The 24,574-nt window shown below is 47.3% G+C and overlaps 1 protein-coding gene across 2 annotated transcripts in view; it reads right to left on the bottom strand.

Moving 5' to 3' along the window:
• Arid1a (AT-rich interaction domain 1A) overlaps nucleotides 1-22,860 on the bottom strand; it is a 75,250-nt gene extending 52,390 nt beyond the window's left edge. Inside the window, exon 1 of one of the 2 annotated variants that reach the window (XM_038333016.2) lies at nucleotides 22,797-22,860. Coding sequence is in view for 1 of the 2 variants with exons in the window: in XM_038333015.2 (XP_038188943.1) it covers nucleotides 21,348-22,490 (1,143 nt within the window). In the remaining variant the exon portion in view is untranslated. Of the gene's footprint in view, nucleotides 1-21,347; nucleotides 22,518-22,796 lie in introns of those variants that run through there. The other variant, XM_038333015.2, reaches the window with a different exon arrangement.
• Nucleotides 22,861-24,574: the final 1,714 nt, after the last annotated feature.

Genomic DNA, 24,574 nt, shown 5'->3' with positions numbered 1-24,574 from the left:
TACTCCTGTTTGAACTGGGGCCAAGGGAATTTTTTAAAGCAATCTTGGCACCGAATGAATGACACCAACAGTATGAGAGCGCGAGTGGTTGTGTTGTGGTGACGTAGCAATGGAGGTGGAGGGGGCAGTGTGCTGTGATCCCTCTCGTGCATGCCTGCTGCCTGAGTCCCAGTACAGTTAGCTGGGAACCGCCCACTGAGAGCCAAACACAGGAAAAGGCTTTTCCTGTGGACCGCCTTGAAGTGAGAAACACATGGCTAATCTGCATAAACTCGAAGCCACACCGCCCCTGCCAGGAAGGTTAGTGCTCGTAATCTCTGGCCATGGAGCTGGCTGCCTGGGAAGACTTGGACTGGCGCCTGATAACCCAGAAAGAGCCGAGAGAACAGATGGGTAAGGACCCCAGCAGAATACAGTCCCGGGTCACGTGACTCGCCACATGGCCCCGCCAGCACAAACTATTGTCTGGCTGCAGTGCTCCTATACAAAGGCACCAGGCCTCCGCTTCCTGTGATTCTAGGGACTGGCAGCAGCTGTTCATCAGTCCCAGAGGGGACCCTCCACTATTAAGGGGCACTCCAGGCAGAGGTAAGTACAAAAGTTAAGGTCTCTCCCAACCAGCAAACTTTCACTTTCCCTGCCAGCTCCGCGGAAATCACTTAGATCTTAGGACGAAGGAGACTTCTTCCCCTACAAGAACAGCCTTGCTCCCTGGTGCATAAATTGACTAGCATAAAATCACTCCCATTGTCCTGTTTCTCTATAACTACGCTATCCTGGCCTTCCCCTCCCACCATGACACCCACTCATACACCATGGCTTTAAAGACTTTAAAGACATCAGATTCCTACCCAAATACAAGATAAGTACTATGAAAATGAGCTCAGATATGTCTCTCCTGAGACCCTGCCTCCTAACTATACAGGGGTTTGAGGTGGTGTCTTACTATCTTGTCCAGGCCGATTTCTACTCTTGGGCTCAAGTGATCATCAGTAGTGCTGAGACTATAGGCAGTTATATCATAACTGCCTGGTCTACAAGAGCTAGTTCCAGCCTGGTCTACAAGAGCTAGTTCCAGGACAGGCTCCAAACCTACAGAGAAACCCTGTCTCGAAAAATCAAAAAAAGAAAAGGAGACCAAAAGAGAAAGAGTCACTAAACCATCTAATAAGACTAACGGAATACAAGAGTCAATTAATAACCATTTCACAGCTGCCCACCCAAAAGAAACACACCAGAAAAACCACAGCTGGGTGGCTGGTGTTTCTTTACTTCTTCCCTGGCAGCAGGAATAGTACTTCAAATAGAGCAGCTAGAGCACCAAATTAAGAAGGGAAGTCTCCTTTATCCACAGCATGCTCATCAGTCACTCTTACACAGTGCAAAGGCTAATGCTACAACACAGAAGACTGCTTTTGATAAGACCGGACTTATACACCCATTTTTCTACTTCCAACTATAAGAAAAACAAGCAACTTCTTCAGAAAAATATTCTCTTGCTGGGAGGTATGGTAGTGAATGTCTTTAATCACAGCAGGGGCAGGCTGATGAAGCAAAATATTCTCCAGGTATTACTTAAAACACGGGGTCATAAAAAAAAAAAAAACAAAAAAAAAAAAAAAAAACAGGGTAAGGCCTTAAGAGGATAAAGCAGAACAGAAGGTCATCTGATAAATCAGGAGCCCCCTTTACAACTGTAAGGGTAAGACAACACTACAAGTTCCTAAGAATCTGCAAAACGGGTAGGCTCCAGTACCAGTTCTCACAACAGCTTTATTCATTATGGTACTCACCCAAGTGCTACCACCCAGGATTCTGATCAGTAGCAAGACGACAGGCTCAGGAATCTATTTGAGGGAGATGGTACTTCTCTTACTGTTTCTACACTTAACTAGCATAAACTCTAGGAAGCTAGAACTGTATGCAAGGTTTCCTACTTTAAAGAAAAGGTCTTCAACTATTGCTTAAAATATACTATAAAATAAAGCCCCTCCCCCAGAAAACAAACAAGACATGCTCTGAGGGTCTAGTCTGTATGGAGATCCTGGGCCATTGGACTAAGAGTTTTGCCCACAGTGTTTCTGATTTCTTTGTCCCCCAGTTTACTCATCAAGAGAATAGAAGTAACTGGACAGAGGGAGAAGTAGGCAGATCTCAGTGACTTTGAGGCTAGCCTGATCTACATAGTGAGACCTTCTCCCCTCCCCCTCCCCACACAACGTTAATGCAGGTAATGGAGACTAGAAAATAGAGAATAGCCAGGCATGTGGTGTTTCATTCACAATTCTCATTCCATCACTTAGGATTCCAGTTTGATGCCAGCCTTGGCTACAAAGTGAGAACCTATCTTAAAAAAAAAAAAAAAAAAAAAAACTCAAAAAAGCATTAGGGAGCTGGCTCAATGGGTAAAATGCTTGCTGCACAAACATAAAGACTGAGTTCAAAATCCCAAGCACCCATGCAGACCCCAAGCACAGGAGCGGGTGTCTATAACCTCAACGCTGGGTAAGCAAAAGACAGGTGGATCTAGGCCAGCCAGTCTAGCCAAAATAGCAAGCTCCAGGTTCAGTGAAAGATACTATCTCAAAAATAAGATGGAAAGTGACAGGGGAAGGCACCCAACACAGACATGCATGGGCTGAGGTGCAGTTCAGTCTAGCACGTGAACCTGGATTTTATTCTCAGCACTGAAAACAACATTACTATCAAACAGGCATGGCTATATGACCAAGGTCTGGAACAACTGAGATAGAATCAATCTCTCTCTCTCTCTCTCTCTCCTCTCTCTCTCTCTCTCTCTCTCTCTCTCTCTCTCCCACACACACACATCTCTCCATCATGAAGTTTTCCATTCAGTATTTTCAGACAGGAGTTGACTGTTGGTACCTAAAACCTCAGAAAGCAAAACCACAGACAAGAAAGGGGACTACTGGGACTGAGAAATGATTCAGTGATTGAAAGCACTGGGTTCAATTTCCAGCATCCACATGGCAATTCACAGTTCAGTTCCAGGGATCCATGGCATCAGGCACTCAAGTCATGCACATATATGTGTGTGTGTGTGTGTGTGTGTGCGCGCGCGCGCGTGCGCGTGCATGCAAGTCATACACATAAGGAAAGAAAGTAAATCTTTAAAAAGGGGGAAGGACTATTATATACACCACGATAATAGCATCCTCCGGGTTTGAGGGAATAAGTGAACCAAGGATAAAGCACACCTTCCATCCAAATGAACAAGCAAGCTCCAGTCTAGGAGACTGGATCCAGAAACTCGTCTAGACAGGGATCAATCTTTTTTTTTTTAAATATTTATTTATTTTATTTTATTATGTATACAATATTCTGTCTGCAGGCCAGAAGAGGGCACCAGACCCCATTACAGATGGTTGTGAGCCACCATGTGGTTGCTGGGAATTGAACTCAGGACCTTTGGAAGAGCAGGCAATGCTCTTAACCTCTGAGCCATCTCTCCAGCCCAGGGATCAATCTTTTATGTTAAACAACTTTTCAAGGATGGTGATGTGGTGCTGGGTTTAATCTCCAGCAAGGAATAAACTAGGCAGAGGAGGGTTGTGACACACCTGAAGTTCTACCACTCAGGTGAAAGAGGAGAGAGGATCTGTAGTGCAAACTATCTTTAGCTAGAGTTGAGGCCAGCCTGGCCAGCATTAATAACCTCTCTTAACACCAAACAAATGCAGCCCCTAAACAGACAAGCTCTTCGGTATGGCCTTTCCTGTGAACCATTTATAAAATGAAAATTCTGAATCTTTCTACAAGGAGTCTCTAATTTTTTTCTTCCACCATACTATTACCACATAAGATAGTAGGTATAATCACCTACCCTTGCCTAATGTATATACCTAACAGCATGTAAGCCTCAGGAGGCAGCAATGCGTGTGTGTATGAATCAGTGCCATGTCTGTCATCTAACACACTTAGCTACCTTCATCCTGCACAAGTCTCAAATTTCCAGCAGCAAAGCTTAGAAACCAGAAAAATTGCTGGGCAGTGGTGGGGCATGTATTTAATCCCAGCACTTGGGAGGCAGAAGCAGTCAGACCTCTGAGACCAGCCTGGTCTACAGAATGAGTTCCAGGGCAGCCAGAACTACACGAGAAACCCTATCTCAAAACAAAAGCAAACAAACCCACCAACATACAAATCAGACATCCAAAAGGTTGGCCAGTCTAAGTCTAAAGCATCACCTACTTCCAGTCTGTTTTCCCAGAGGAATTTATTCAATTCAAAGAAAATTCTTTTCTTCCAGGAAAGAATTCTGACAGTACAGGCAATACTTTCAACAGAGGTGATGATACTAGGTGACACTAGCCACTCTAAGTGTTTTTTTTTTTTTTAACCCTAACAGTTAAATAGCACAAAGACACCTGCTGGCAGAGAACACAGCGTTTTATTTTAAAGCAATAGTTGGAGTCAGGTCTGGTAGCTCACATGTAAGGCAGGAGGACTGTTGTGAATTTGAGATCAGCCTAGATTACTTAGGGCGATCCAGGTTACTCTGGTTTAAAGTGTAAAATCCAAACTCAAACAGCAAATAAAATAAAATAAATAAGAAAGCAAGCAAAAACAAAGCGAAGCCACTATTGCAAAATGATTCACCAGAAGTTCTCCCCTCTAGTCATTTACTGTAAGCACAGCCGTGCTGTATCTATTACTATTCACTCGCACTCTCCTCTCACTACAAAGACCTGCAGGGGCGGGGACTCGGGCCTGAGTTCACAGCACACTGCCTGACAGTGGTGCAGCTCAGTAAGCGCCTGCTGATCGATGAAACCGGACTAGCTCGTAGTAGGTACTCATGAGTTAAACATTTTGCCCTAAGACTTTTTATACTAACAAAACCCCAGTTTTTGTACACTTAATTGAGGTGTTATTTCAGCCTATTTAATTAATTCCAATTAAATGAGGAGTTTAAGAGTACAGTCTTTGTTACACAAGGTGACACAACACCAAAACAAGGCACTTGCACAGGTGGTATGGCCTGACAAAGGAAAGGCAGGTACTTCCTCCCATTGCCATCCTCCAGTGCATCTACTAGGGAAAGGACATTGGTACAGGTGACTCCATAAGCTTGGGGGAGTGCAGTTATCTTGGTACGTGTCATATTGATCATTGTGTGATATGGCACAAAAGGAGTAGAGGCAAGGTCATGTAACCTGACACAGCTTCATCTGGAAAAGCACAAGCACTGTTCAGCTCTTCAGATTACTTTTAAAATACTCATCCAGACCCAGTATCTGGTTTGCTGAGAGTCGTCAAACCAACTAAACAAGCAAAGGCAGAACCTATCCCTTTCATTTGTAAAGGCACAGACTACACACACAAAAACATTTATTAAAATTAAAGATACTAAATCTAAGTGCATATTTTTTCTCTTGCCAGTTTTCCTTCTACACTAAAAAGGCGGCTGCAGCACAACACTGAAGAGGGGACTTTATTCACACACAGACTGCACTGTGACAAGAGAAGCAACACACTCCATTTTAAGTATCTCGAGCTACTCCCCTAAAAAGCCAATTTTTCAATGCAGACCCACCCCAAATCTACTGACAATACAACAGACACAATTACAGAAGTTAAGGAAGGTGGTGGCGCAGGCCTTTAATCCCAGCACTTGGGAGGCATAGGCAGGCACATCTCTGTGAATTCAAGACCAGCCTGGTACACAGAGTGAGTTCTGGGACACCCAAGGCTACCGCCAGCCTTATTCCAGGTGTGCCCAAATAATAGGATTTAAGGCCAGCAATTTGCAGAATGGTAATGATAAGTCTAGCAAATTCTCTACTTCCTTTGAATACGTCCAAAGTACGTTGCTCACACTGCTAAGCCACTGTTAAAAAGAACATGTGTGCACACAGCTCTGCTTCAAGATTCTCATCAGAAACATGTGAGACCAAAGTCACCAGCTGTCTTTTCAGAGGCACACTGTCTGTGTTCTCTCTTTGCACTCTGGCCAGTTGAACATGTTGAGATGGGTACTGGCATACTAAGCTACCATAAAAATTTAGCCAATATCTTACCCTCTTCCACCTCTTTCTCTGGTTCATACACTCTTCAGAGATGATCTTATTTCACAGCACTAAGAATGTCCCTTTAGTGTATGTGTCTGGGCGGGTGAGCCCAACTACTTCAATCATATTTTATTTTAAACCCAAATGTCATCATAAGACCACTACTAGTCACCAGAGGTTTTCTGTTGGGGGTTTTAGAGAAGACAATTTCAAGTTGCACTAGGGAGGCAAGGACAAAAATCACAAAGTGAAAGAAAAACAGAAATGTCACAAAGCTGTTCTGTGCCAACTGACCCCCCAAAAGTAGGGAGGCTAAGAATGTTCTCTAGACAAAGAAACAATAACATAAGAAACAAAGTGCTAACCATTTAGAAACTTCCGCGTATTAGACCAAAGTGGCTCCTGTCTTTAATTATCCAGACCTTTGGAACAGAAGTAAGTTGTAAGACACTAGGTTTTCTCAGAAATGTTGTAGTAGAAGTGGTACTAACTGTACCAACTCTAGCATGGTGAAGTTCCTGGAGCATCTCATCTGTGTGCTTTATATTCTACTACGTCAGACGCCAAATGAAGGAATGAAAGGCAGTGGAAGGGCGTAAAGGAATAAAGCCACAAGCAGGAGAGTGAGAAAATGAGTTAGAAACACATCTGTACAACACAGAACTCCCTATTAAAAGTATTCCTCTATATAGACAAAGTTCACAGGACACACTGTCAGCCTACTGTCCTGAGTGGGTCTCAGGCGGCAAGGAGAACGTTGTCTGCAATATACTGGTTTCTAGGGTAAAGGACATATAAATTCCACTTGAGATTGTCTGTCTTAGACAGCTTCTGTGTAACCACGGTGGCTGCCCTGGAATTCACTTTGTAGACCAGGCTGGCCTCGAACTCGCCCATATACACCAGCCTCTATCTCCCAAGAGCTGGGATTAAAGTGTACACCACTACTACCAGGCCCACTTGAGGTTTTAGAAAACACACATGAATTAGAACACTGGCTCTCCACTGGGTCCTAGAACTTTTAAATGCTTACTAACTGACCATTTTCGCTATTTCCATTACACTGCCAAGGACAATCTTGAATAAAAGAACTCTATACAACTGGAGACAAGTCTCAGCTCAATCATACACTCCTCAGACAGGGCTGACCCACTTTAATGTTGGGATAACTTGCTAGGATTCTACTTTGCTAGAACTTCAAAAGGGACACAAGGAAAAAACTTGGTCATTAGAGTTGGGCATGAGGGAGAGAGAGAAGTCAGAGAGAATCACATTCCTGGTCTCAGATCAGGGAGCCATCACAGGCAGAAGGAACACGGCATCTCACTAGTGTTGAAATACTGATGCTTTTTTTGGGGGGGTGACGGGGGGACAGGATCTAATGTAGCTGAGCCTGTATTTGAACTCCTGATCCTCTTGCCTCCCCCCATTTCCCAAGTGCTGAGATTAGGTAAGTACTAAACTGGTCATATTTGGATACTATCAGACATGCCCAGAAACAGTCTTTTTTACCTTCCTCCAACTCCCAACACCACAGATACATATTACTGCCATGTCACCTCGTGCAGAACTAGGAAAAACAGCAGGAGGCCAGTTGTAAATAAACAGAATATGGGTGCCATCCCATTAGAGGTCATCACCACTGAACAGGAGATGATCCATCTATTGTGTACATGCATGGGCTAAATGTTTGGAATGTTGGGTTAAAATGCCTATGCTGAAGTCCTCACCCCTAATGGGATCGTTTTAGAGAATGGGGCCTTAGCCAGCAATTGGATTTAGCTTAGATCACAATGGTAGATCCCCATACAGGGATTAGCACTCCCCCCCCCTTTTCTTTGTTTTTTTTTTTTTTTTTTTTTTTTTTTTTTTCCCAAGACAGGATTTCTGGCCGGGCAGTGGTGGCGCACGCCTTTAATCCCAGCACTCGGGAGGCAGAGGCAGGCGGATCTCTGTGAGTTCGAGACCAGCCTGGTCTACAGAGCAAGTTCCAGGACTGGCTCCAAAGCTATAGAGAAACTTGTCTCGAGAAAACCACACACACACACACAAGAACGTGTGTTGCTCTTGCAGAAGACCAGGGTTTGATTGGCAGTATCCACATGATGGCTCACAATAATCCCTAACTCCAGTTCTGGGGAATCTGAAATCCTCTTCTGACTTCCTGGGCATCAGGCATACATGTGCATGTAGTACATAAACATTCAGGAAAACCATTCATAGACATAAAATAAAAATCTCAAGGGAGCCGGGCGGTGGTGGCGCACGCCTTTAATCCCAGCACTCGGGAGGCAGAGGCAGGCGGATCTCTGTGAGTTCGAGACCAGCCTGGTCTACAAGAGCTAGTTCCAGGACAGGCTCCAAAGCCACAGAGAAACCCTGTCTCGAAAAACCAAAAAAAAAAAAGACAGGATTTCTGGAACTCACTTTGTAAACCATGCTGGCCTCAAACTCACAAAGATCCACCTGTCTCTGCCTGTGCCACCATAACCTGGTGGATTAGCACTTTTCAATGGCATTGTGAGGCTCTAGTGAGAAAAAAGATGCTAAGACCACAAACAAGCCAGCCTGGTCTACAGAGTGAGCTACAGAACTGCCGGGACTACACAGAGAAACCCTGTCTTGAAAAACCAGAAAAAAAGACCACAAGCAAGAAACATCACCTAGAATCAAATCTGCTGACATCTTCACCTTGCACCTCTGCACTTCAGAACTGTGAGAAATGAATGACGTATGGCTTAAGCCACGGAATCTACAGGGTTTTGTTATTTAGTAGCCCATGAGGCTTTCTAACACAACTTCAAGCACTTTTACAGCCTTTTCTCTATCCAGTAACACTTCCATCATAGAAGACAGATGTATCTGAAACACCCATCTACAGTATAATTAGAAGCACCTCAGGCAATTCAGATATGCCCTGAAGCTTAGCTGAGTGTAGATGCACAATGCAGCACTTTTCAACTTTGAGTGTCCACCAGGACAACCTAAAGAACTTATCAAGGCATATGTGAATTCTGGATTCAGGGTTTCAATTTCTAAACAAGGCCAGCCGGGTAGTCTCTCAAACCAGGCAGGTATGGTGACATGACCCTCAGGAGGCTTCCACAAAGCAGCTGCAGATTCAAGGGCAGCTGGGGCTATGTAATAAGATAAGACCCTGCCTCAAAAAAGAAAAAGGCTGCAGAAAGAAACTTCACTGAGTTGAGTTACTGGCCAGTTTGATCCTGAGAACCCAAGTGGAAAGAAGCGAATCCACATCACAAGGTCGCTCTCTGACCTCTGTGTACTGTCACACATCTGCACCTGCTCACTGTACATACACAGTAAAAAGATTTTGGGGGTGGGTTGTTTGTTTCTTTTTGTTTTTGAGACAGGGTTTCTCTGTGTAGCCCTGGCTATCCTAGAACAAACTCACTCTGTAAACCAGGCTGGCTTCAAATCCACCTGCCTCTGCCTCCCAAGTCCTGGAATTAAAGGTGTGTGCCACCACTGCCCGGCAAAAAGAAATCTTTTTAAAAAATAATTTCCATAACCTAACAGTACTTTTACTCATCTTTGGCTCATATTACAGCCTACAAAGTTATGTTTTCTTTCATCATGTGGTTTAGGATACAGAGAAGAGAAATAGCTAAACTAAAGTCTCATGGGCTAAAGAAAATTTAAAACTGGACTTAGGGCTGACTCTCCGACTCTCATATGAAACTGTATGTGGCACTTAATGTGTGTGTTCACTTTACCCAGGTGGCAGATAAATACAGTAATGCCCTCCTCTCTAACTGGAACTCCAAGTTTCTGAAAAATAATTATTCTGTAAATTCTATCTTAAGAACCCAAATCCTATCCCCAGTCTCAAAGGTGTCTCCTGATAACAGCTCAAAGGACCAGTTCTCTTCCCAGGAACTGCAAGACAGCAATAAATCAAGTGTCATGACCACTTATAAGAAACCCTGAATAATAAAACTTTAAATGGAAAAAAATGGACAAGGACAACATCTAAGTATAGTGTCACATGTCACAGTGATCAAAAGCTATGGCTCTGACAAACTTTGATTCCCCTAAACAAACTACGACCCGTAAAGGATGTTTTATAGTTCTGTTTCTATGACTGGAAGCCAAGAGGAATAACAAAATCTGTCTCTTCCAAGATTTTTGATAAGGAAATTACTGAGAATCAAACACAATGTTTACTCAGCACACACTAGGTCCACAGTACACACACAGTAGCTGTCCTGGACACTTAATCCAAGCATGCTAGATGGTACTTCAAAGTTAGATCTCAGTAAAGATGCCTGGCTCTGAGCAATGTTTTGGACAGACTGTTCCCTAAATCCATTATAAATGATATAGTTTTCTTTGGCAGCCTGGATTCCTAAACAGGTAAAAGTTGGAAGCCAAAGCACAAGTCATCTAAACTGGATGATAAAAAGTTTCAGGCTTATTGGGTGGTGGTGGCAGGCACCTTTAATCCCAGCACTCGAGAGGCAGAGACAGGCAGATCTCTGAGTTTGAGTTCAGCCTGGTCTACAGAGTGAGTTCCCAGGATAGTTAAGGCTACACAGAGAAACCCTGTCTCGGAAAAACAAAAGCAAACAAGAGTTTCAGGCTCTAGACTAATGTGGGACCAGCCTGTGAATTCCACAGCCTCAGGATCAGAACAGAATGCTGTCCAAAGGGCAGAGAGAAAGCCATTTTTATTTGCCAAAAAAGACATGGGCAAAAACAGCAACTAACTGCCAGCATTTCTGCCTAGGTAACCTGTTTGCTAAGGACTGAAGAAAGCTGTAACGTCCACTCCAGAGAAGGAATATCACTGGGTAGAAGCTCCAAAAGAATGTACTCCAAACAATGCCGTCTTTAGTCCTCTACCACACAGTCAAATTCATATTGTTCTTAAAGTCAAAGTACACCAGACTTGAGTCAGGCCCAAATGCACTCTTGCTGGGAAAGATCCCGAGCTCGCTGTGCACTCAAGGAAAAAAAGGAGGCAAAACAAAAACAAGCACATGACAAATGGGCTTTTTAAATAAGTGATATCACACCGACCCCTCACATCCCCCCCCCCCCAATCACACTGGTGCTAGATCTTTGGGGGTGGAGGTGGGGTCCTTTTAACAGAGATAAACAAGCAAGCTAAGTTTAAAGTGAAAAGCATATAAAAATCTTGGCTGCTGGTGATGAGCCACAGAAAATCGTGAATGTGCCAGTGCCAAGGGAAAAGGAAATTTAATATCTAACATTGCAGACTTGGGAACATAGAAGCAACAAAGCCATAAGGACACCCAAATGCAAGAGGAGGGGAACTCTTCCTCTTCATGGGGGTGGCAATTCAAGCAGTCCACTCTGGGCCCTCAAACCACACAGCCCAATACCCAAAGCCCATTAGTATTTAATATCAACATAACTTCCTGGAGGACAACAAAAATCTGTCCTGGATTACTGGGTGATTTCTAATATGCACCATAACCAACACTAAGTCAACATTTAGGGATGGAATTTCCCACTGAAGCTTGCTGGAATGCATTCTTGGCATCAGGCTTCTTCCCATTCCAGTCTGCCCCTAGAATAAGCAGAAGCCACTGGGAAATAACTCAACCTGTTCAAAGACACTCTCCCTAATATGCACAAGTGACCAACAAAAACTCCCCCTGATATTTCCTTCACATGCAATTTAAAAAACAAATCAACAAAACATTCCTCAGCTGTGTGGTGGTGGTACAGGACTTAATCCCAACACTCAGGAGGCAGAGGCAGGTAGATCTCTATAAGTTCAAGACCAGCCTGGTCTACAAAGCCAAATTCCAGGACAGCCAGGAATACACAAAAATCCTGTTTCAAAAAACCGAGAAATAAATGAATGAATGAATGAATGAATGAATAAATGAATGAATAACAGTTAAAGTGACTGAAGTGAATGTTTGCCCTAACTTGACTCTTGTAAAATATGAGGCTGGGGCTCAATGATTACAAGTGCTTACTGCTCCTGCAGAATGCAGAAGACTGGGTCAGTTCCCTAAACCCACCAAGCAGCTCACAACTACCTGTAACTCCAGCCCCAGGGGTCCCAATGCCCTTCTGAACCCAGTGGGCTCAGGCAAGAACATGAAGCACATACATACACTCAGAGCCGGGCAGTGGTGGCGCAGGCCTTTAATCACAGCACTCGGGAGGCAGAGGCAGGCGGATCTCTGTGAGTTCGAGGTCAGCCTGGTCTACAAGAGCTAGCTCCAGGACAGGCTCTAAAGCTGCAGAGAAACCCTGTCTCGAAAAACAAAACAAAACAAAAAAAAACAAAAAACAAAACAAAACAAAAAAAACAAAAAAACCATACACTCAGGTACACTTGCATAAAGTAAATAGTTAAAAGATACAATAAAGTAGGGCGGGGTGGCACACGCCTTTAATCCCAGCATTCGGGAGGTAGAAGCAAGCAGGTCCATGAGTTTGAGCCCAGCCTGGTCTAAAAGAGCTAGTTCCAGGACAGCTAGGACTGTTAGACAGAGAAACCTTGTCTTGGGGGTGGGGGGAGAGGTTACAATGAAATGTGAGCTTAGGGAGTTCATCTTCAGATCCTGCGCACCTACTGTCCAGGACAGATAACAATGACGCTGAGTGCTGGACTGCTCAAAATTCACTTTCCAAGAATGCAAAATCCCCAAGGCAAAAGAGAAATGAGAAGAGATATTTCTAAATTAGAATCTGTATTCAAGATTCCATACTTGCAGGACTGAAAAGATGGCATAGTGGGTCAAGTTGTTTGTTTAATGAAAAGTCTGACAACACACACACTTCATGCACATTCTATGTAAAGGCAGATGGAAAGAGGTTCATCAACTCCACAAGATAAGCTGTCCTCTGACCTCTCCATGGCAATTTTACACACACACACACAAACACACACACACACACACACAGTTTTAAAGATTATACACTAACCTATCCACTTCCAGGAAGCATTTTTTGTATTGTAGTGGCTTGACATTGAACACACAATTCAGACTTGTCTATTAAGCCTCCATTGATGGTCCTTAGCAAGTGCCAGGTCCACACACAAACACGAGTATGTAAGACAAATAACAATCATTGCATTTCAGAGGCTCCATAAGGAATAATCATGTTCGTAGCATTGAGTTTCTTGGCCAGAGTCAATCTATAAACAATATTAAAGACCATTTCTCTGAACGGACAATGGCCAATTGCATCCATCCATCAGGCCATCAATCAATATTATAAGATCTAAAGCAACTCAGTTTGAGCACAAATCCCACCTCTTCAGAAATAACAGCAGTGTAAGAGTCCTAAACAGGTACTTCATGACTAGAGAAATGGCTGGGTTGTTAGGAATTCTTCCTGTTCTGCCAGAGGACGCAAATTCTGTTCCCAGCACCCACTTCTGCTGGCTTACGACCCACCTGTAACTCTAACTCCAAGGGATCCAACCTTCTCTTCTGGCACCTAAACACATGACATTTACTCACACAAATAAATGCAACAATACTACTAATTTTCTTAGTATTATTTCATCAGCTAACTTTAGGAATGTCCAGGCCAGGCAGTAGTGGCGCACGCCTTTAATCCCAGCACTTGGGAGATAGAGGCAGGAGGATCTCTGTGAGTTTGAGACCAGCCTGGCCTACAGAGAGAGTCCCAGGACAGGTCCAAAGCTACAGAGAAACCCTGTCTCAGGAAAACAAAAAAGAATGCCGTCCAGGTTTACCAACCAAACCTGAACTACCGTGACTACAGAGCTGTCCAGAATACGTAACTCTGAAGTTGTCAAGACCTTTCAAATGCAAAGTTACGACAAATATATCCACAAACAGGTCTAGAACTTAGCAGATTCCAACACAGCGATAGGAAACAGTAAGACAGTGAAACCATTCTTTCAGAAATTTTATGGTTAGTATGCCATCTCAAAGTCACTGTGACACTAAGGTAAACTACAGGTCCGGGAATGGCTGTACAGTTTAAATTCTATAAAGCCCATGAAATTAGAGAAACATTATGGATAAAGGGCAAGTTAATATTTTGAAAGCCTCAAGCCTTCCAAATCCCAAGCCCCAACTGATAAGAGTAGAGGCCTCGCACCTGGCCCTGTCTCTTAAATTCTTTCCTATCCAGTACCTAGTCAGTGTTAAGTGTTTGCGCCCGTTTTCTCAGACCATTGAAGTCTCCAGATCTTCTGACCTGGAGTGGGAAAAGCTACAGGCAACCAAAGTCAGCATTATCTAAGTTTCTTTCCTTTTTCTTAATTTTGCTTTAAAACAACCTGATAGCCTTTGTAACAGAGCTGAACCTAAAAATTATCAGGGTCATAATTACATTCATATTCCCTGCTATTATCTGAGCTAAATCAAACAGGCTCTCACAGAAACACCAATCTAAAAAAAAAAAAAAAAAAGACCTCCACTTGTGAAGTAACTGGTATCAGTCAGTGAATTTAAGTTGGTTGTTTTGTTTTTTGTTTGTTTTTTTTTTTTTTTGGAGGGAAGGGGTTGAGTAGAGGGTTTGGGTGTAATAATGGTAGTTGTGAGACAGGGTCTCACTATGTAGACCAGGCTGGCCTCAAAATCAGAGATCCACCTGCCTCTGCCTCCAGAGTTCTGGGCTTAAAGGTGTGAGACACCATACCTAGATTGGAGATTTTAGTCTTAAAAGACACTGACAAATTATTCTGGTCATTTCACAAGGCGACTAAGTCAGATTCTTTTTTTGTTGTTTTGGTCTTAAGACAGGCTTTCTCTGTGTAGCCCTGGCTGTCCTGAAAACTGGTTTTATAGACCAGGCTAGCCTTAGCCAAATAGGTTTATAATGCACAGCTCAACAAGGGAGGGAGTGAGGCTGACACTGAGCCTTCAGTATCTTTCTCCTTTCTGGTATTCTGGAAATGTAAATCCAATCCAACAAGACCTCATGCCAAACTACAAATCCTTTTCCAAAGGAACAAGGTTTCAACTCAAAGTCTCCTAAGCCAAGCTTTTGGAACACGTTTACTCCACTACTGAAACTAGAGCGTTCTTTCCAAACTTCTGTCGGCTTTTTCTACGTAACTGCAACTGACTTTTAACAGGGTTTTATGTCTTCAACTTAGCATAAAATCAAACCACAGAGGCTCCCTTCTAGGGTGGCATCTTCTACTTGGTATTAGAACTACCTCTCCCATTTCTCCTTCCTGTCTGGGCTGCCCACAGCACTGTCTTCATCCCTATCCCTTTTTAAGCAGGGTTATTTTTTATTCCTCAGGAGGCAACTAGCATTATCTTTGTCTGAAAACTGTTTATTAATTTGCCTGTCAAACATTCTATAGAGCCGTCTACATCTTACTACAGAAACCTCCTGGGTACATATTGACAGCTCAGCAAGTATTTACACAAAGCTCTGAAACATTTGGTTCTTTCAGAGGCAGAAGCTGCTGTGTCAAGCCGAGAATCAAACACCTTTTCTTCTACCTTTTTTCCTCCTCTAGCTGAGCAAGCTTCCCTCTAGCACAGCTCCAATCTGCAGAAACCACACTTCTACACTACTAAAAGGAAAGGAAGAGAAACTGAGGTGTGTTGGGGGAAAAGCACTTCCAGGACTACAGCAAGCCATACCATGTAGTTCCTTAAACAGGGTAAGGGAAGACAAAACTACCTAAAGAATTTACAGTCTAACACTTAGTTTTCCCTTTCCAGCTCAGGAACTTTGTTTCTCTCAGCAAAACTTACAGGGCAAGTCCAGGCACTCAGATCACAACCAACTGCCCAAACCAGACCCAGACCTGCCCCACCGCTGAGCCTTTCAAGAGCTAAATGCTACCTCTCCTGCTCTAACCACCCTCCTCAAAGCAGTGAGCTGATGTTAAATTGTATCAATATCCACTTCCTATCCCACACCAGTGGCTTGCCTCCTGGGGATCCTGAAGCCACTATTTTCAAGTTTTAATGAAGTCTGCCTAATATTTCATTACCTTAACTGCTGCAAAAACCTCCAGCCAGATGAAATGACTAATGACAAACAGATTAACAGTTTTGAGACAAGTTTTTTCTTTGTAGCACTCAACTTCTTTGAGCTTGTCCCTGCAAATCCCAGGAGATAAAAACCTTGAGTTCCTTAAGCCTAGGGAAAGAAAGATAACTTAAAAACACCACTGAAATTCAGTTCCAAACCTTAACTCCCAGGAAGACTGAGAGTTTGAAGGTCAATCTGAGCTACACATCAGGACCCAAGCTCACAGACACTAGGATCTCTCTCTCTCTCTCTCTCTCTCTCTCTCTCTCTCTCTCCTCACACACACACACACACACACACCCGGCGGGGGTGGAAGGTGCTGCTGAAAAAGGAACACATATACTATGGAAGACTATGAAAGAAACCAACAGGCTTCAACATAAAGCAAGTTTAGCTGATTTGGTACACCTTCTAGTTTCATTTAACCAAAAATACAAATGACTTACCCTGGGTCAGTTTCATGAGGAACCTAAGCCTCCCTCACTCTTGAGCTATAAACTCTCTGACCCTTCACCACTAGGCAACACAACTCATAGTGTACAGTTAAGGACCAATCTAAACAAGCAAACCAAAGAACAAACAAAGATAAAAGCTAGGTGGATTCAGAATCTCTTTCAGAGCCCCAGGAATCACAGTTCACTGGAAGGGTACTTATCAATTTATTCTATTACTTCATCGGATTGTTTGTAATGAGACAGTTTCTTGCTATGTAGCTCTGCCTGTCTCCAGAAACAGAAATCGCATGGCCCCTCAGCCTCCTACTGGATTACAGGCATGCGCATGGTCCCACAGCCTCCTACTGGATTATACACATGTGCATGGTCCCTCAACCTCCTACTGGATTACAGGCATGTGCATGGTCCCGCAGCCTCTTACTGGATTATGACCACATGGTACACTTTTTTTCCCCTTGATACAGTTTCTCTCTAGGTAGTCCAGGCTGGCCTGGAATTCACTATGTAACCTAGGTTAGCCTTAAATTCAAGATCTTCCTACCTCAGTCTTGCGAGGGCTTGGAAAACAGGAGTCAACTCCCATCCCTTGAACACCATTTTTTTAAAAAAAAAAACATCTGCATCCTGCCATTGCTTCTAAAATGCAGAGATTTTAAGCAAATCAATACAATATTTTGGGGGTGGGGCCAGAAAAGGGCCTAGACCATTACTTTGTTAGCCTGCTCTCACATTTTAAGCAGTTCACCAGCTCCTGTGTGAAATGCCTAGTGTGGCTGACATCACAGCTGTATAAACAGGTGTAATCCAACAGATTACAGCATAGGGAGGCTTCAACTGAAGGGGAAAAGTCCTCACCCAGATCAGTACGGAAGAAGTCAACCTTGCTGCCTGCCTCCTCTCTCCTCACTCCATAACCCCAGCTCCCCGCACCACCATCATCAACAGCAGGGAGAGATGAAGTCTCCACCGCTGGATCTTCTCTGTGTGGTTTTCCTGGCTCCTTCTAAGAGAGAACCCTCACTTGTTCTGTATCCCAGCCAAAACAGGTATCTGCCACGTATCCTGGTAAATCCAGGATTCTCACATGTTTCCCAGAAGTCTGGAATATTAGTGTCCAGCAGAAACTAACAGCCTTGCTTCTACAGTCAAATCCAGAACTATTTACTTTAGCTCTGCTTGGTTTGGTAATCGGAGTCTCTATGGATCAAGCTGGCCTCAAACTTCCAATCCCTCTCCACCTCATAAATACATGCGCCACCACACCAAGCTATATTTCATTTTTATATATAATAGACTAGTATTACTCAAGATATACTGCTAAAAATGACCTAGGTAAAAATCTTTACATAAACTAACTCCCTATGGCAACCTAAAACTCTACTGTCAGTCCCATATGAAACATGCTACTGGTTATTAAAAAGCATGAAGGAACTTTGCTGTGATGGTCCTAGATCCTATGAAAAACATGTAGTAATCTTTATTTCTTAAAATCCAAGTCAAATAACATCATCACCTTACTTAACCATGTGTTAGGGAAAAAATACTTTTGTTGTTTTGCTTTTTTTTGAGACAGGATCTCATTGTACAGCCCTGACTGGCCTAGAACATTCTATGCAGACCGGGCTGGCCTGGAACTCACAGAATTCCACCTACTTCTGTCTCCCAAGACCTACCACACCTAAGCCTAAAAAAATAGCCTTTAAACTATGACTGGGTTGGGGAAAGGAATAACCTATCTTAAAAATACTCAGGGACTAGCAATATAGCTCAGCTGGCAGAGTGCTTACCTAGCATGTGTGAAGTCCTGGGTTCAACCCCCAGCTCTACATTAAAAACCTGGCCTAGGGCTGAAGAGACAGATGATGGTTCAGCAGTTAAGAACACTTACTGATCTTGCAGAGGACCTGGGTTCGGTTCCCAGCACCCACAGACAGTTCACAACTGTCTGTAACTCCAGTTCAGACACATAGTCACTTCTGGCACCTGTATACATCTGGTGCACATAAATTCATGTAGGTGCACAACCACATTCACATAAAAGTTTTAAAATCTACAAAAATAAAATAAGCCTGGTGACACATGCATATATAGATCCCACAACTTCGGGGTGGAAGCAAGAAGATCAAGAGGTCAAAGCTGTCCTTGCTTGAGTTCAAAGCCAAGAGACTCCAAAGGGCATGAGAGGCTTATCCCCAGGAAGCAAGCAGACTGAGAGCCAAGTCTGTCCTCCTGCACCCCCAGGGCTACAGACTTGAGACACCCAGACTGTACACCTGGAGCTTACAAGACACAAGCTGTACCATCTCATCCACAAGTCACTGTTCTCCAGCTCTTTCCCTGCATCTCAGAACTGAAATGAAACTGAACAGAAAATTTATTTTCTGAGTGCTGGGACCTGGTGTGATCAAAGAGTTAAAAAAATCCATCCAACAGCAGCAGACTCAGGATTCTAACCAAGGGCTGAACCTACATTCTTATTATGTCCTCTGCAAAGAACATATAGCCACTACCTAGATAGGGAATGCTCAATTGTTTAAGGACCAAAACCAGAAATTACTGTACTACAAAAGTTGATTTAAAAATAAGTAAAACACAGCTCCCGCCTGTAATTCTAGCATTTGGGAGGCAGAGACAGGAGTTCAAAATCAACCTAAGCTACATAAACATTGTAAGCTCCAGAACAACATCCTGAGGTACATAAGACTGACACAAAACAAACAAAACTCAGTTTTTAACGAACCTTGACGCCCACCCCTGATTATCTCTTCTAATAGTTCAAGAAAGGAAAATTTCTTAGTCAAAACAAAGCGAGGAAAAGCAGACATACGTCACAGTGACTGGCGAGGCTGTGCACACTGTCTTCTTCTAAGACAGAACTTATTCTCGAGACAGCAGGAAAAAATTCAGTATGTCCCTATTCTCAGAGATGAAGACCATAGCATTGCAGGAGCGCTGCCTTCCACGGCTATTTTCAGAGTTCCCAGCTCAACAGAAGAGTACCAAAAGTAGTTCTAAAATGAGGGGGGAAGCGGGAAATCACTGTCCCACAGACACAACCCAGCACAAAGGTACAGCTGCTGGGAATGGGGATCCGAGGACATTCCTCCCCTTTGTGGAAATATCAGTCCTTCCCAAAGCACCAAGGAAGAGGAAAGCAAAGTAAAATCAAACAGATCGTAAGAAAAGGTACCAAAAAGTGACCATTATAAGTGGCATTGTAGGTCATATCTTTACACCCTGAAAGATAAAAGGGAAAAGAAAAGAGGTACACAACTTAAAATACAAAGAAAAATACTGGCCAATCTCTATTCTAAAGCCCTAGGAAGAATGCTGACAGAACAATATTCCAGGAATAAGTCATAAATTTCGTAAAAAAAAAAAAAAAAAAGGACTTTTAGGAAACAATCCCTCTCTAAATCTGGAAGACATCAGCATCTCTTTCAATTTAGTTCTCTCCAAAGTTCAACTAACAAAAGAAAAGTGTTAACAAGATTCAACATGTAAACAAAGAAAGACGCAAGCCTTGCTTAAAAGGGAACTCTTGATCCTAATACCAAATTCCATCAGAAAGCTCTAAGCAAAAATATTAACAAAACCCATCTTCTTCCCCTACAGATCCCTACATTTGCCATTCAGTAAAATAATTTCAGTCCTGTAAAGTGGAACAGTGTCAAAAATTACTCAAGACAAATGTATCCTCAGAGCCATCAAAGAACTCATTTATACCATCAGGAAAGTCACAAAACCAAAACAAACAGCAAACCCATTGTAGAGAAAAGCCCAGCTACTGTTCCAACAACACAGAATCTATTTCAGACTGCATAAAACATAACAAGCAAAATAAATCCAAGGTACAAGCAAAATGCCATCGCCTCCTCTTTTGTTTCAGGCACAATGTAACAAGGGCAGCCTGTCGGGGCTCTGCTCCTGCTGATACAGTATTGCTGCTTAAACCTCCCTCCTCAAGGTCACTGCCAATTTCAGCTCCGGAATAAAAGTAGGATAGTGGCAGCGATGGTTTGGGTTATCACTGGCAGAAAAGCAGAGTGTAAAAGTTTATGAGCTCATCAGGATTGTTGTACCATTACATCAGAGGCAATTATAAATGGCCAAGAGCAGAAGATGGGGAGCCAATCAGATCACAGATAGGATGTCAACCTAAGACCAACTGTCTCCTGGCTTTGACAGAAGGATTTTACCTCCATAATTCAAATCCCAAACCAAAGCAATCTGCACTTACTACTCCAATCACTCAGCTGTTTACCAGCACTTCCAGAGAGAAGCCCAGGCCACAGGGCCGGCTGAGCCTAAGACAAGAGGCGGCCCGGGCGGCCCAGGGCGAACCACGGTCGGCCTCAAGCTGCCCCCGAGCAGGCCCCAGCTCTCCCCCGAGGTCCCCTGAGCCCTAGGGGCCACTCTTTAAAAGCACACATTAGGGGACGGCTTAGAGGAAGGCAAGGGGGACAGACGAGCGGCAGGTGAGCAAGAAAACGTTGCTTCTTTCTCCCGCGTTCCTGACACTGCCTACACCTCTACCCTGGACCCCCAGCACCCCCTCGCCCGGGCCTGGCCCTTCCAGGCCCACTTTGCTCCGCACCCCCCTGAAGATCCCCAGAGTTCGAAAGGACGAGCTGAGAGGGAGAAACCGGACAGACACCTCCGGAGAAGCCCCACACAAAGGCTGATCGAGGGAAGGAGAGGAAGGCAGACAGGCAGCCATTTTAAGAGAGAAGAGCCAGACAATGGCAGCTCCCCGGCAGTGGGGGCCCAGGCCTGAGGGGAGCCCACGGCCGAGGCCTGCTCCCCGAGGCCGCCACCCCTTCCCCCCCCCCGGCCCCGCTCGCCCCAGCCTCCTCCCCACTCAGCTGTGTACCTGAGGGGTCCGGGCGAGCGGCTGCCCCCCGCCGCCGCTGCTCCCGGGGCTCATGGGCGCGTGGTGGCTCCTTTGTTGGGCCCCTCCCGAGGCGGCCGCCGCCGCCGCCGCCGCCGCCGCCGCAGCCCCCCAGCACTGCGAGGCCATGTCCGCCGGGCCCTTGCCCGCGCCCCCGTCCTGGGGCCCGCCGCCGTAGTCGCCCCCGGGGTAGCCCTGGTAGCCCCGGGCCGAGCTGGGCGACGTGAGCAGTTGGTTGAGGGTGGGGGTGGCGGTGGGCTGGGGAGTTCCCCCGCCGGCCGCTGAGGGGCCGCCTCCCCCCATGGCCCCGAAGCGCTGCTGAGCGAAGGACGAAGACGACGAGGAGGCAGAGGCGCTGGAGGAGGGAGGCGGCTTGGAGCCGGCGGCCGCCGCGCCGGAGCCCGGAGTGCCACCTCTCGGGGAGCTCAGCGCGTAGGCCTGGGGGGGCGGGGGGTAGGCGCTGCGGTTGGGGTAGTAGGAGTTGTACTGGTGGTTGGGGAAGCCGTGGTCGTGCGAGTTCTGCTGGGGCCCGGCGTAGGGCTCCAGGCCCCCGCCGCCGCCGCTCTGCAGCGCTGCCAGGCCAGGGCTTTGTTGTCCGCCATGTTGTTGGTGGAAGACGGCGGCCGCGGCGGCGGCGACGGCAGACGGGCTCCGGCCGTAGGGTGGCCCGAAGCCGTAGGCAGGGGGCGGCAGGGCGGCCGCAGCTGAGTGAGGAGGCGCCCCCACCCCGTCGCTGCTGCCGCCGCCGCCGCCGCCGGGCGGCTCCGGGAGGTTATTGTTCAGGGCGGGCCTAGGGCCCGCGTTCCCGTTCGAGTTCTTCAGGTCCGGCTCCGCGCCGGGCCCGCCGCCGCCGCCGGCTCCGCCAACGCCGCCGCCGCCACCCCCATTGCTCTCGGCCCCGTCCTGCAGCTCCTTTCCCAGCGGCTGCGGCGGCCCCACGGCGGGGCCCTCGCTTTCCTGCCCGGCGGCTGCCTTCATTTCCCCGCGCTCGGCCGCTGCCGCCGCCGCCTCGCCCCCCGCCTCCTCCCGCTGCTGCTGCTGCTGCTCGGCTTTCTTCAGCTCCGAGGGCGGCGGCGGCGGGTTGCCCAGGCTGCTGGCGGCGGCGGGGGCGACCTGCGCGGCCATGATCCCCGCTGTCTCGTCCGCGGAAAGACCCGGCCCTGTCTTCGTCTTCTCCCCCCCTCCCACCCCGCCCCGGGGCCGAGTCCCCCGGGCTGCCCTCCCCACCCGCCCGGGCGGGCCTCGCGGGGCTCCGCTGCTGCGCTGCGCTCGCTCCTCTCCCCCCCGCCCCGCCGGCTCAGGCTCCGGGCTGGCGGCGGAGGAGGAGGAGGCGGCGGCGGCGGCGGCAGCCGAGGCGCCGGCGGCTCAGCTGCTCCCGGCTCTGTAGGCTCGGGACCCGGCTCTCCCGGCTCATTCCCCCCAAGCCCTTGCCTGGGAATGAGGGGGGCGGTGGAGGCTCCGCTCCCCAGGGCCTGGCCCCGCTGTGACTCTCCGCTTTCTGCTGCCGGAGAAAGGAGGAGGGAGGGAGGGAGGGAGGCGAGGGGGAGGGGGCGGGAAGGGAGGGAGGGAGCAGGGGGGAGGGGGGACCCGGGACGGGCGGGCTGGAGGGCGCGCGGCAGCGGACGGGGCGCCGGGAGGCAGAGTAGGAGCGCGGCTCTGGCGGGCGCCCTGCCTCGCCTCCCTGGCCGCGGCTCGGGCCGAGTCTGCTGCGCGGCGGCGGACGGACGGGCGGACGGGCGGGCGGGCGAGCGAGCGAGCGGGCGGGCGGGCGGGCAGGCAGGCGGGCGGGCGGGCGGCGGGACTGAGCGGCTAGAGCGCCCCACTCTCCTCCGAGTCCCCCTCACTCCGACACGAGGCTCAGCACTGCCATTTTACCCAGCGCCGTCGCGGCCGCCCGAAAAACCCGGAGTGGAGCGCGGAGCGGGCGCAGACCGTGGAATGGACTCGCTCCCTTCCCCTCACAAAGGAGGAGGGGAGAGAACGAGCCGCGGCGGCGGCAAGCCCTCAGCCTCTTTCGCTCGGCAGCGCCGCCGCCGAAGGCTTCGGGGAAAACCCGGCCCGGAGCCGGCGCCGCCGGAGTCGGCGCCGCCTCGCGCGCGGCGTTCCCATCCCGGCCTGTCCCCTCCCGGCCGCCCCGAAGGGAGCGGGCCGCGTGAACTTTACCCGCGCCTGCAAAATTGGCCTGAGCCCGAAACCGCGGCCGCCGCGGCCCGGGCCTGACCCCCTGGCACGGGGCCTGGTGTCTTGGCTGCGACTTAGCACGTCGCCAGCACTTTGCTGCTTCAAAGGCTCTCGCAGACCTGCTCGTGAGCCCCAGCTGAGGGGGCCCCGCTTTTCACCCCCTTGGGCTAGCCCCAAAGGAGGACTGACCATTGTTCAGACTCGCTGTCCTCCAGGTCCCTGCCCTCATTAGCCCGCCCTGACAAGGCCCTGGGGGCATGAGGTCTGGATTAGCCCCATTTTACCGACTGACAGAAGGGAGGGGACTGCCCAGGTCACTCAGAGTCAGAGGGCAGAAGAGTGTGTCTGTGAAAAGTGGAGTCACCAAGCTGCATCTGTCTACTTAGCCAAAGAAAAGGAGAGAGAAGGAAAACACTCCAGTTGTGAGCAAATCCAACAGTGGAATCAGAGTGTCAGAAGGGGTTGGAATCAAACGTGGGCATTCCACCACCTCACTTTAAAGATGGTGGCTACTGATCTTTGGGGGCCTGAGACAGTCCTCCAGGCCCACCAAGCTCCATGAGCTCTTCCTGGGAACTCGGCTCACAGGGTCAGTAGCCCAGTGTCCTGAGGCAGAACCTTGGAAGACTGGGAACAGCCCACAGCAGGGGCTCCAGGGACTGGCAGAACCTCAGTGTCCAAAACCACTGCAGAGGAGGGATGCAGAAAATGGAAACCGTTTTCTCTTTAAAGAGAGAAAAAGCAGAGCCTAAGAGGTCACAAAGCGGATGCCCCTCAGACCTGTTGTCTGTCCCAAGGTGTAAAGACTCCTTGAAGTTTACTAGAAACCCTAAGGCCAGGTCTATCTGAAAAGATCAAGGCTTTCGGAGTTGTCGCGTCTACAGGCCTCGCCAACCCCACAGCAGCCTTTTCTTCTCTGGCAGGCTTGGAATGCTCTGACAGGGCAAGCTAGGAGAAACCAGAGGGAATGTCTGCTTCTCACCAGGCCAAGGGGGCCTGCATCGCCCACAAAAGCCCCCTTCCCCCTC

This window comes from Arvicola amphibius, chromosome 6 (genome assembly GCF_903992535.2).
Source record: "Arvicola amphibius chromosome 6, mArvAmp1.2, whole genome shotgun sequence".
Classification (NCBI taxonomy): domain Eukaryota; kingdom Metazoa; phylum Chordata; class Mammalia; order Rodentia; family Cricetidae; genus Arvicola; species Arvicola amphibius.
The sequence above is the reverse complement of the archived record's forward strand: the minus strand, read 5'-3'. Positions and strand labels throughout refer to the sequence as shown.